Genomic DNA, 13,450 nt, shown 5'->3' with positions numbered 1-13,450 from the left:
TTCTTGGTTGGGATCATTTTTAAGTGGAAGAAAACAAGAAAATAGGAGGGGCAGTAACCACCAGGCCTTTCAATAACTGCTACACCATTCTCCAGAACCTTGAGTAGAACACGTTTCTCTTAAAGACTAGCTTTATTTGTCACATGTACAGTGAAAAATGTAGTGAAATGTATTGCTTGCATTAATAACTAACAATCCGAGGATGTGCTGGGGTCAGCTCGCAAGTGTCGTCATGCTTCCAGTACCAACACAGCATGCTTAACCTTCACTAACCCCATCGTCTTTGGAATAGAAACTGGAGCAACTGGTGGAATCCCACGTGATCATGGGGAGAACATACAAACTCCTTAAAGACATTTGCAGGAATCAAAACCCAAATACTTTATTTTTTCCCCAAATATGAGAAACTCTGCAGATGCTGGAAATCCAAAGCAACACACAGAAAATGCTGGAGGAACTCAGCAGGCCAGGCAGCATCTATGGAAAAGAGTAAACAGTCGAAGTTTTGGGCCGAGACCTTGCATCGAGACTTTATTTATTTTTAATTTAGTGATAACAACGCAAAATGGGCCCTTCCAGCAACCCACCCATTTAACCCTAGCCTACTCAAAGGAGAATTTACAATGGCCAATTAACCTACTGACTGGTATGTCTTTGGTTTGTGGGAGGAAACTGAAGCACCCGGAGAAAAGCCACGTGCACATACAAACTTGCTTACAGAGAACACTGGAATTGAACTCCGAACTACGACACCCTGATCAGGTAACAGTGTCCTGTTAACCGCTAAGCTAATGTGCCTTTAAAAGGAGAGTGGTCAATGCACAAATGTATCATACTGCCTCGATGGAAGTCGTGGAGGTCCAAGATGTTTGCAAACTGCATTCCTGTTCACGGCTTTGAATTGCATGTGTATACACCCACCGGCACCTACTCACACTTTAACCAAATATCAAGGCACAGGTACAAGACACACAAACCTACATCTACACTTCCTTCCTTGCCTGACCTCCCAAGAATGACGACCAGCAGAAAATTCAGTCACACCGCCAAGTGTACGTGGGGACAGATCCTTTGGTTGAGGGAGAGTTTGAAAGGTAAAAAAATAGAAGCTCGTTGACAAGAATGCAAGCCCATGGATAACTCTGGCAACTGAGGGAATGAAGTTCACTTCCAACAAATCACAACGGGAAGAAACAATGTAATCTGAATGAAATGACCTTATAGAACAACTATTTCATTGATCGAAATTGAACATCCATTTCTCAAACTTCCGGTAATTAATTCAAATACCGGCTTAATTTTTCCATCCCTCACTCTGGCCCCCCAACCTCACCTGCCTATCACCACCCCTCGACTCCCTCCTCCTTTCCTTTCTCCCATGGTTCACTCTCCTTTCTGATCAGACTCCTTTTTTGACTTTAATATATAGGAGCAGAATTAGGCCATTTGGCCCATTGAGTTTGCTCTGCCATTTCATCATGGCTGATCCATTTCTCTCAGTCCCAATCTCATGTCCTGACCAATCAAGAATCTATCAACCTCTGGCTTAAGTATACTCGATGATTTGGCCTTGTGGCAAAGAATTCTTATCCAACACCTTTCCTTTTCCACCCGTCAGGTTTTACTCTGTCCCCTCCACCCACCTTATTATTCTGACTTCTGCCCTCTTTCTTTCCAGTTTTGATGAAGTGTCTCAACCCGAAACGTTAACTATTTGTTCCCCTCCATAGATGCTGTCTGACCTGCTGAGTTCCTCCTGCATTTTGTGTGTTACTCTGGGTTTCCAGAATATCTTGGTTATATCTGTTGCACCACTTTTACAAATGTTGCAGGCTCCCCGCACAGAGATTACACTGATACAGATGAGAAAACAATGCACTGGAACTTCTAAGACCCGCAAAATGTAGATGAGGTAAAATCTGCAAAGTCTCTTCAGCGTACAACAACTGGATTGAGAGAAATTAGATTAGCTTTATTTGTCACAGACACATCAAAATGTGTGTTTTGCACCTTGGCCCCAGAGGAAAGTGGTTTCATTTAGTTGTATACATGTGTATAAATGACAATGAACTTGAACTTAGCCAGTGATTTGTGTCATTTGCTTCCACAACCTACCCAGGCCGAGGATGTGCTGGGGCACAGCCCACTCGTGTTGCCACACTTCCAGTGGCGACAACTCACTAACCCTAACCTGCACGTCTTTGGAAACCCAAAGGGTCAAACTCCTTTGAGGTGGGAATTGGACCTTGATCAGTGATCGTTAGTGTTGTAATGCATTGTGTTAACCACCATACTACTCTGCTGTCCTAGAGTTATAATGCCTGTTCATTAAACTACAGTGTTAAAAAGGGAACACAGATCCACCTCAGCTGAAAGTGGCAAGATATGACATCCCAGTCAATGTTACTAGAGAGCAAAGTACACGTGAAGACAATGGCGCCGACAGCAACACCTTTGCTTGAATCTTCAGGAATAGCTCAATTTCTATCTTTAATATTTTTCCCCTTCTTTTGAAGACCCTGACCTGGAGCTACACGCTGACTTTGGTTCTTTGCTAGAATGGGACCTGCTCTCGGGGTCTCACGACTGACTGCTATTCGATATGCCAAGGACGCAGCCTAGAAGACAAGTGATCCTTCAGGGTTCTGGGATTTTGTGGCTCTGGAGACAGGCAGACTTGAGGTCAATGCCACCACAGGAAACTGGCATGTGGTGGGAGATGGAAGAACGAAAGCAGCAAGCTGGCTGCGTGCCCAGAGACCAGAGTTCTTTGGACGCAGAGCTTGGAAGAAGCGACGCAACAGACTTTTAACATCGTAAATCAGCGAGTTGTTGGTTATGTCTCCCTTCTTGCTGTGAAACAGGGACAGCTCCTTCTCCCTTATTGGGGGGGGGAGAGAGAGAAGAGAGGGAAGAGGGGGGAGAGGGGGGAGAGGGGGGAGAGGGGGGAGAGGGGGGAGAGGGGGGAGAGGGGGGAGAGGGGGGAGAGGGGGGAGAGGGGGGAGAGGGGGGAGAGGGGGGAGAGGGGGGAGAGGGGGGAGAGGGGGGAGAGGGGGGAGAGGGGGGAGAGGGAGAGGGAGAGGGAGAGGGAGAGGGAGAGGGAGAGGGAGAGGGAGAGGGAGAGGGAGAGGGAGAGGGAGAGGGAGAGGGAGAGGGAGAGGGAGAGGGAGAGGGAGAGGGAGAGGGAGAGGGAGAGGGAGAGGGAGAGGGAGAGGGAGAGGGAGAGGGAGAGGGAGAGGGAGAGGGAGAGGGAGAGGGAGAGGGAGAGGGAGAGGGAGAGGGAGAGGGAGAGGGAGAGGGAGAGAGAGAGGGAGAGAGAGAGAGACAGACAGACAGAGACAGAGACAGTCTGTGGTATGTTGAATTACCGGGTGAACGAGTAGTCTTTGGGGTACTGCAAGTCTGTGTCTTCATTGCTGCGCGCTTGAGTGCTTGGGGTGGGGGGTGGGTGGTAGTGTGCCGGTGCTTTTTTGCCTGGGGGGGGGGGTGTTCATTGCTTTGCTGCTACTTATGCATGGGTGGGGGCAGCTAGGGGGACTTGGGGTTCTAACATTTAACTGTCATTCATTCTCTGGGGCACTCCTCATTTTTTGTGGATGTTGGTAAAGAAAAAGAGTTTCAGGATGTACAGGTTTTCCCTGCCATCCGAAGGTACAGCGCTTCTATGAAACAGTTCGTAAGCCGGAATGTCGTAAAGCGAAGAAGCAATTACCATTTATTTATATGGGAAAATTTGTGAGCGTTTGCAGACCCAAAAATAACCTACCAAATCATGCCAAATAACACATAAAACCTAAAATAACAGTAACATATAGTAAAAGCAGGAATGATATGATAAATACACAGCCTATATAAAGTAGAAATACTTTTCCACAATCATTGCCGCACTGTTCTCCGTAGCGAAAATCTCACGCAAGCGCTCTCGGCAAAAACATAGCGCAAGCGCTCTCAGCAGAAACACTCTCTCCAGTAACCTTTAAGCTATGAAGCTGCCAAATCACACCAAATAACACATAAAAATACAGAGCCAATATAAAGTAAAAATAATGTATGTACAGTGTAGTATCACTTACCAGAATTGGGAAGACAGCGCCGAGCACATTGATGATGGTGTGTTAGACTGAGTTGTTGGAGGTTGGGGTGATGCAGTGGCCCCTAACCTCCAGGCTGCCGACCAATACCGATACGCAGAGAATGCAGTGGTAGCCGGGACGCACCCAGCACATCTTTAAAAAAAAATGCCGAAACAAACAAGCTAATTAATTAGGTGCTGCCTGGCACGTAAATGTCGGCCCAGATCAGAGGCGATGCAATCGGCAATCACTTCTGATCTGGGCTGACATTTATGTGCCAGACGGCACCCAATTAATTAGCTTGTTTATTTCGTCTTTCCTAAAGATGTGCTGGGTACCGCTGCATTCTCCGCAGCAATGTATTGGTCCGCAGCCCAGGGGTTGGGGTGGTGGGACACTGGGATGTCATCTCATTGTCGTCTGTTTCCATCAGGGCAGGAAGGTCATCTTCTCCTATGTCTGCCTGCCTCCATGGCAAAGGTCAAGGTTCGTCGTCTGCTGTGTAAGCACTCAAACCATCCTGTAAATATGCCCTAAACCTACGTACCCTTTCAAAATTAAAGTCGTACTTTTCTGCAATCATTGCAGTGAAAACCTCACGCAGTTGCTTCATGTTCAGTTCCTGGACGACTTCACTTTCAGTCTGTTCGCTACTGCATTCGGTTTTGATTGTTATCCTTTCCTCTTCCAATTGCATCAGCTCTTCATCTATCAGTTCTTGGTTATGGGATACCAAAACCCCTTCAACATCATCTTCATTAACTTCCACAAGCCAAACTCACTTTGTCCTTACTTCGTTCACCACGATCGAAATGCTTAATTATGTCTCGTTTTATGCTAAGTGTAATACCCCTACGAGCTCTTTTAGGCTTTTCCAATACCTTAGAACTCATCTTGCTAACGGCTGCTCACAGGCATGTGTTTAAGCAATGCCGGCTAGAATTCAGTTCCGGGGGAGGAGCTTGGCTGCTCGGGGCGCGCACTGCTTTTCTCGTAACAGTGAAAACACCTTCTGTTAGCGAAAACAGGCAACTAATGTAGGTCTTTCGTAGCAGTGAGGTTTCGTAAAGTGAACGTTTGAAAAGCGAGGGACAGCTGTACATTGTATACATTTCTCTGACATTAAATGTAGCTTTGAAATATATAGTAACCCAGCCCTAAGGAAAAGTAGGCAACACTGAGCCCCAAGTCTTGTTAGGCAGCAGTCTACCTGCCCCTGTTGATCCGTAAAACCTCATCAGTAAAAACCTGTTAAACAGGAACAGGGAAAGGTCATCCATATAAATCTGTGCATACCCACCCAACCTCTACATTGTCAAATATTCCTTATCAACTGAAGTCTATCAATCGGATTACAATACAGAAATGTGCCAGAAAAGGGCCAGTAAACATCATGAAGGACCCCAACCACCCTACTCATGGACAGTCTGTCCCACTCCCATCAGGGAGGAAGCTATATAGCATCCACTCTAAGACCACTAGACTCAAAAACAGTTACTTTCCCCAAGCAGCAAGGTTGATCAACACCTCCACTCAATGACCAACACAGCCAGAGATTGTACTGGAGACAGGCCGCCAATGTCGCCACACTTCTGGCACCAACAAAGCCTGCCCACAACCCACTAACCCTAACCCATATGTCTTTGGAATGTGGAAGGAAACCAGAGCATGCGGAGGAAACCCAAACAGTCATGAAGCCAACGTAGAAACTCCTTTCAAACAGCGCAGGAATTGAACTCAAATCGCTTGCACTGTAAAGCATTATGCTAGCCACTCAGTTACCGTGCCCCCTCCTGCAAAAGTCTTAGTCACACACATATAGCTTGGAGAAACACACTCAAAATGCTGGTGGAATGCAGCAGGCCAGGTAGCATCTATAGTTAGAGGTACAGGCAACGATTCAGGCCGAGATGAAGGGTCCGAAACGTCGCCTGTACCTCTTCCTATAGATGCTGCCTGGCCTGCTGCGTTCCACCAGCATTTTGTGTGTTGTTTGAATTTCCAGCATCTGCAGATTTCCTCGTGTACAGCTCGGAGAGCCAGTTTGTAAATCTGGCAGAAGCAAACGATGCTGTGAATGGTGAGGATGGAGTGCTTCAGGAGGGGTGGGGGACAGGTGTCAGAGCAGGAGTGCTGGGGTGGGTGTGAGGTGACACGGCTGCAGACACACCCAGCCTTGAGACGCCAGGCAAGGTCATTTGATTCCAAACAATTGGTTTATTGATCTTTACAGAATGTCTCTCTGGTGGCTTCCTGCTCTCTCTCTCTCCCCTTTTTCCCCCAACCATGATTCCCCTCTCACTGCCCCCTTCCCCCCCTCAGTCCACAATAGAGACCCCCATCAGAATCAGGTTTATCATCACTCACATCACGAATTTGTGTTTTTTTGGCAGTGCAATACATAAAATTACTACAGTACTGCGCAAAAGTCATAGGCACGGTACTTTATTTCTTTGGAACGCGAGAGGAAACCGGAGCACCCAGAGGAAACCCACACAGTCATGGGGAGAATGTATAAACTCTTTACAGATGGCAGTGGGAATGAACCCCAATTGCTGATGCTGTAAAGTGTTGCACTAACCGCCAACGAGAAAGAGCAAAGAAAGCAATAGAAAGAAGCACGAGTATGGAGAGTGGAAGCCAGCATGGCAATATTAAGTAGAACAAAGTTAGATGAAGTCTCAAAGTTTCAATGTACTCAGAGTTGCAGTTCCTCAAGGTTGCATTAGGAGCCTAGAGCACAGGTCCAAGAACCGGGAAAAAAAATGGCAAAAAAAGCTCTGCCACCCTTGAGCTGATCAGAAACCTTTTGTGAAAGAATTTGAAATGGTAGCAGTGTGGAGGGGCAGAGGGACCCAGGGTAAAAATAACTTAATATGAGGGAGCATAATGTTGAGGTGGCTAGAGGAAAGTATATTTACTTAAACAATGCAACTGAACTTGCATCCACCACTTCTGTTGGAAGTTTGATCCACCCTTGCACCATTCTCTGACCGAAGATGATAGCCCTCAGGTTCCCATTAAATATTTCACCTTTCTCTCTAAGCCTATATCCTTTAATTCTAGCCTCACCTAACCTCAGTGCAAAAAGCCTGCTTGCATTTACCCTATCTATACCCCTCATCTTTTTGTATACCTCTATCAAATCTTCCCCCATTCTCCTACGCTCCAGGGAACAAAGTCCTCACCTATTCAACCTTTCCCGATAACTCAGGTCCTCAAGACCAGCAACATCCTTGTAAATTTTCTCCGAACTCTTTCAATGTTGTTGATATCTTTTCTTTAAATAGGTGACCAAAACTGCACACGTTACTCCAAATTTGGCCTCACCATCGTTTTATAGAATTTCAAAATAACATCCAAATTCCTGTACTCAGTATTTTGATTTATGACAGCCGATACGTCAGACGCTCTTTTTGCAACCCTGATTTATCCTTCTGAAGTGAAACACCTCACACTAGAAATTTTATGTATTCCACTGTACTGCTGCCTCAAAACGACAAACTTCACGACATACACTCAGTGGCCACATTATTAGGTACACCTACATGTCAATGCGAATATCTAATCAGCCAATCATGTGGCACCAACTCAATGTACAAAAGCATGCAGACATGGCCCAGAGGTTCAGTTCTTGTTCAGACCAAATATCAGAATGGGGAAGAAATGTGACCTCAGTGACTTTGACTGTGGAATGACTGTTGGTGCCAGACAGGGTGGACTGAGTATCTCAGAAACTGCTGATCTCCTGGGATTTGCAGAGAATGGTGCGAGAAACAAAAAACCATCCAGTGAGAGGCAGTTCTGTGGGTGAAAACACTTTGTTAATGGGAGAGGTCAGAGGAGAATCGCCAGACTGGGTCAAGCTGACAGGAAGGTGACAGTAACTCAAATAACTGCACGTTACAACAGTGGTGTGCAGAAGAGCATCTCTGAATGCACAACATATAGAACCTGGGAGTGGATGGGCTACAGCAGCAGAAGACCACACCGGGTTCCATTTCTGGACCTATTAAAGTGGTCACTGAGTGTAAATCAGTGATAACCCGTTTCTGAATCATCTGATTTAACACACCCCATCCAAGATGCAGGACATGAAGAGGTGGTAAGTGAGATTGCAGGGGGAATGCTCCTGGTCACACTGTACAAGCATTTGCAGAAGGCATTATTCATCGTAATATATTTCAGGTTAAAAGCAAACATCAGCTGGAAAATCCCCACGGGCTTAAATAAATCCTTTTGTATAGTATTAGCTGAGAGACACTACAGCATCAGACAAGTCACTAGTGCTGGGTGGAACTCTGCTAAAAATAAAATGTTGTCTGTAGCTGAGATGCTCCTTGAGTTTCCTTACAACACTATTTTTGCAGGACCTGTACACCCCATTCTTCCCAAACTACTGCTGGCCTGGATAGAACCACAAGCTACTCACGTGCGTGGTTGTCCGCCAGTCCATTGAGGCTGCTGGAGATGTCCCGTCTCCGGTACAGGCACACAACCTTGGCTTCTACGTTCCCACTGCCGGTCTGCTTAAAACAAAATAAATAAATAAATCACACTCTGCAACCAATTCAGACGCTCAATTTGATCAACTCCCAGGTTGGAAGGTTGTGGACTCGTGTCCCTTTCCAGGGTGACACTTGGCGTGAGTGGGTAACATGTTACCAGAAGGGCATAGGGCATCTTTTGTACCGTCCGAGTCTCTCAGATGGCAGGGAAGGAGCCCTGAAGCAGGGTCTCGTCTGGCCCAAAATGTCAAGTGTTTGTTCCTCTCCATAGATGCTGCCTTACCTGCCGAGTTCTTCCAGCATTCTGTGTGTGTTATTTTGGATCTCCAGTAGCTGCAGAATTATTTGGAGATAGAGTGCAGAATAGGCCCCTCCAGCCCTTCAAGCCACGCCACCCAGAAACTCACCAGTTTAACCCGAGTCTAACCATGGGACAACTTACAATGACCAATTCACCTAGCCGGTACATCTTTGGCCTGTAGGAGGAAACTGGAGCACGCGGGGGACAACCTCATGATTGATGGGGAGAACATACAGACTCCTTACAGAGGACAACAGCATCGAACTCTGAGCTGTAATAATGTTGCACCAACTGTTATGCTACCGTGGCACCCTAGTGCCACGTGATTCTGAAAGGAGTTAATGTGGTCTGAACAGGAAAGTACGTCACTTCAACACAAAAGTTCTAATCTGTGCTGTCCCGCAAGAACTCCATGAGGAGTAATTTCTTGCCAGTGGGTGGTGAATCTGTGAAATTCGTCATCACAGTGTCGTTGAGGCCAAGACACTGGGTATAGTTAAAGGGAAGGTTGATAGGTTTTTGATTAGTTAGGGTCTGGAAGGTTATGGGAAGAAGGCAGGAGAACAGGGTTGCGGGTGATGGATGGCGTCATAGGCTGAATGGCCTAATTCTGGTCCTAGGTCTTATCATGGCTCATCAACATGCTCCTAAAATTATTCACTCAATGCACCAATGCCACCCAGGAAAAGACAGATGCTGGTTGGCATATCAAAACATCTGTGGTAGGGTGGGAGGGTTAGGGTCTGGGTTCAAGACATGAACTTTATTTTATTTAGATGTATAGCATGGAGCAGGCCCTTCTGGCCCAACAAGCAGCCTACTCTCAGAATAATTTACGATGTCCAATTAACCTACGAACCAGTATGTTGTTGGGATGTGGGGGGAGCACCACACGCTCACGGAGAGGACATGCACGATCCCTACTACTCACAGAACTGAACAAATGTCGACACCCTGAGCTGTAGTGGCGACACACTAACTGCTACACTACTGTGGCACTTCAGCTAGAATGGAAGAACGTTTTTTTTTAAAATGACAGATGTGCAGCAGGAGCAGCGGGAATAAGATCAAGTTAATTCCCAGGAGAGTCAACAATCTTCCCTTCCTTACTACAGGAAAAACAAAATCGGGCAAGGCAGCAGGTCAGCTGGGAATGCCGACAGCTGGCGTGGGAGCAGCAGTGGGAAGGCAATGTGTAAACACGTAAGCAAATAAAGCAGCAAGGAATGGCTGAATAGGTCCAGGTTTGAGATTAAACGTTGACCTGAAATAGGAGTTTTAATGTAGGGGAAGACCAAAACTAGGGACACAAACACGAGATAAACGCAATTACAAACTTGCAAGGCAATACTTGCAGGGAGTGGTGGTGATAAAACTGTAGGTTTAGTTTTGGTACCCACACCACTAGGCTCAGGAACAGTAGGTTAAGTTTCAGTACCCACAACCATCAGGCTCTTGTCCTGATGAAGGGTCCCTGCCGGAAATGTCAACTGTTTATTCATTCCTATAGACGCTACCTGACCTGCCGAGGTCCTCCAGTATTTCGTGTGCATTGTTCCAGATTTCCAGCACCCGCAGATTTTCTCAAGTTCTTGAACTAGAGGGGACAACTTCAGTCACCCCAACAGTGAACTGTTTCCACACTCTCTGGACTCACTTTCCAGGCCGTCACTTGATATTTATTGCTGATTTATTATTCTTTTTTTTCTTGCTTTTTGTATTTGTACAGTTCCTTTCCTTTTGCACATTGTCTGTCTTGTTGGGTACGGTCTTTCATTGATTCTATTCTGTTTCTTGTGAATGCCCACAAGGAAATGATTCTCAGGGTTGTATATGGTGACAAATATGTATTTTGATAACGAGTTTATTTTGAACTTTGAATCTGGATGAAATGAAGGAGAAGGGGACAGCTGTCACTTGATAGGAAAGAGGCAAAGGAGGGGAGAAAAGGTGGCAGGCCTGTGGTTTCATTGGAACATCAATTTTTGCACAAATGAGAGGGGAACAAATAAATGTTTGTTCAGCACAGAACTGAAACCAGCTTTAGTACAAATGTTATGAAGCAATAATTCTTATTCATGGCAATATTATTCTGTGGGTTTCTGTTCATGTGGTCCTTATATAAACATGAGCTTCGGACAAGATGCTGACTTCCAGCTCACCGGAATGCCTGCCTGAACCATAACCACATAATCATTTCCACCACACCGACTGAAGATCAGCTTGACATCATGGCAGTGAACAGTGGCAAATGGGTCACATGCCACCCACACAGAGCTTTCTTAAAGCTGGTGGAGTGGATTGAAAAACCAGGATTCACGGGCACTTTTAATGTGTTTAGGTGGGCTGGTGCGCAGGGGGAATCTCACGAGACAGCAGTGGCATATTAGGTGAAATGACAGGGGGATAAATATTGCGTCTAGCACGTCAGGAAACCTGCCTTGCTTTTCCAACAGAGACTATGAGAATGCCTACATTTTCTAAAGCGACTGATGACGACACTGGTTTTAACTTCTTTTTGCAGAATCAGTATGTATTGTTTTGTGGTAGTAGTACAGTGCAATACAGAAAAATGTTGTATACATTGCAGTAAAACTTTGAGTGGATCCCTTCAGGTCGGTCCTGGGTGATTGGGGTTGGGGGGCGGGGTGGTGGAGAGTCCTTAATGACAGATGCTGCCTTCTTCAGAAATCCACTTTTGAAGGTGTCCTTGATGGTAGCGAGGCCAGTGCCCGTGATAGAGCTGGCTCAGTCTGCACCCTTCTTCAGCTAATAGATTATACCTGTGCGCTAGTGACATTATAGTAAGGTATTTACCGACTGCAAGCTCCTCTTTCATCTTCCACTGCTTATATGATGAGATTAAAAAGTTTGTTTGTTATGTGCCGTGTCGTATGACGTGGGCGATCATGGTCTTTCCATGACCACGATTGTTCCTGGCACATTTTTCCACAGAAGTGGTTTACCACTGTCTTCCTCTTCACGAGACAGGTGACTCCAGCTATTATCAACATGCTTCAGAGATTGCCTCCCTGGTGTAACCAGGACGTGATATGCACCAGCTGGTCATACGACCATCCACCACCTGCTCACATGGCTTTACGTGACTCTGATTGAGGGTGGGGAGTGGGGGGGGGGGGTTAAGCTGGTGCTACACCTTGCCCAAGGGTGACCTGCAAGCTAGTGGAGGGAAGGAGCATCTTACACCTTCTTTGGTAGATGTATCGCCACCCTGACACCCAAGATGAAATGTTAAGACTTCCAATATTTTAGTTTTTTTTAAAGTTTATTTAGAGATACAGCATGGTACTGACCACAATACTGACCAGTCCCAAGGGCCACTGGCCACTTGCTGTTAAAAATGTGTCTGTGGACATTAAGACTTGGCGTAGACAGGGCAGAGCTAAGTTTAAATGTAATTGTGATGTGTGCTTTGAGATCAAATGGTGCTCTCTGCCTGCTGACCAGAGAATTCACTGATAGGTGGTTCTGGGGTGACATTGTTTGCCAGCTATCACCAGCTCAATGGAGAGGTGCAACGTAGAGCAGCCACAACCACCAAATGCTCTCTGGAAATAAATCATAAATCTTACACCCGTCTCCCCAAAATTTGAAGAACCTGTACCTTATTTAGTTCCTCTATCCTTCTGATAAGATATGGATTACTTGAGGAGTTTTCAAAGTAAACATAATCTGAAAGAGAATGCAGAGGGACAAAATCAGAAAACACACACTTCGTAGACAAACGTGCTTTATATTCCCCTTGCACTTCATGGAATGGATGGAATCATAAAACTCATCTCCGAATCCTTCACTCCCCTCGATTATTTCTCCAACTCTATCACCCCATCTTTAGCTCTAACTCTGGCTCCACTCCCTACATCTTTCCCCCTCCCAAAACATCCCAGATCGGTCTTGGCTATCTATCATATTAGACTGGTGACAGCTCTTCAAACTGGTAGCAGCAGTCTCCTGGTAAGTGCTTTTGTGATGCTTCAGAAATGCAATATGCTGCTGTGACCTCCTCCCATTACTCCTGGATCCGTTGAGGGTGAAGAGCACGAAGTTCCTTGGTGTGTTCATTAACAGACAATCTTACCCGGACCCACGCTTCCTCAAGGAGGCACAGCAGCATCCACACTTTGAGGAGATCAAGGTGAGCAAGGCTACCAGCCCTCATTCTAACAACTTTCTACAGGAGCACCATCAAGTGCTCCTGTCAGGCTGCATCACTGTGTGGTATAGAAGCTGCAAGACATTGGACCACAGGGCGCTACAGAGAATATTAAAAACCGTCGAGAAGATCATTGGGATCTATTTACCCCTTGTTTGTAACATTTACCAAGAGCGTTGTATACGAAGGGTCTGAAATATTGTTAAGGATTCCTACCACCCATCTCACAATCTCTTTCACCTACTACTGTTGGGAAGGTGGTACAGGAGCATCAGGACTAGGACTGCCAGATTAGGTAACAATTTCTTCGCTCAGACTGTGAGACTATTGAATACTCTTACACCCCAAGGTCTCATCACTAGGACAGCAAGCTGTTTACCTGTGCTGCATACTA

The 13,450-nt window shown here is 46.0% G+C and overlaps 1 protein-coding gene across 3 annotated transcripts in view; it reads right to left on the bottom strand.

Moving 5' to 3' along the window:
* mta2 (metastasis associated 1 family, member 2) overlaps window positions 1–13,450 on the bottom strand; it is a 106,761-nt gene that overhangs the window by 64,827 nt on the left and 28,484 nt on the right. For 2 of the 3 annotated variants that reach the window (XM_072245941.1, XM_072245939.1), the window contains exons 2-3: window positions 12,508–12,575; window positions 8,506–8,602 (exon numbers count right to left, since the gene is read on the bottom strand). In XM_072245941.1, coding sequence (XP_072102042.1) covers window positions 8,506–8,602; window positions 12,508–12,575 — 165 coding nt within the window. The remainder of the gene's footprint in view (window positions 1–8,505; window positions 8,603–12,507; window positions 12,576–13,450) is intronic. The other variant, XM_072245940.1, reaches the window with a different exon arrangement.

This window comes from Mobula birostris, chromosome 28 (assembly GCF_030028105.1).
Source record: "Mobula birostris isolate sMobBir1 chromosome 28, sMobBir1.hap1, whole genome shotgun sequence".
NCBI lineage: Eukaryota > Metazoa > Chordata > Chondrichthyes > Myliobatiformes > Myliobatidae > Mobula > Mobula birostris.
This window is presented reverse-complemented; position numbering and strand designations above follow the sequence as displayed.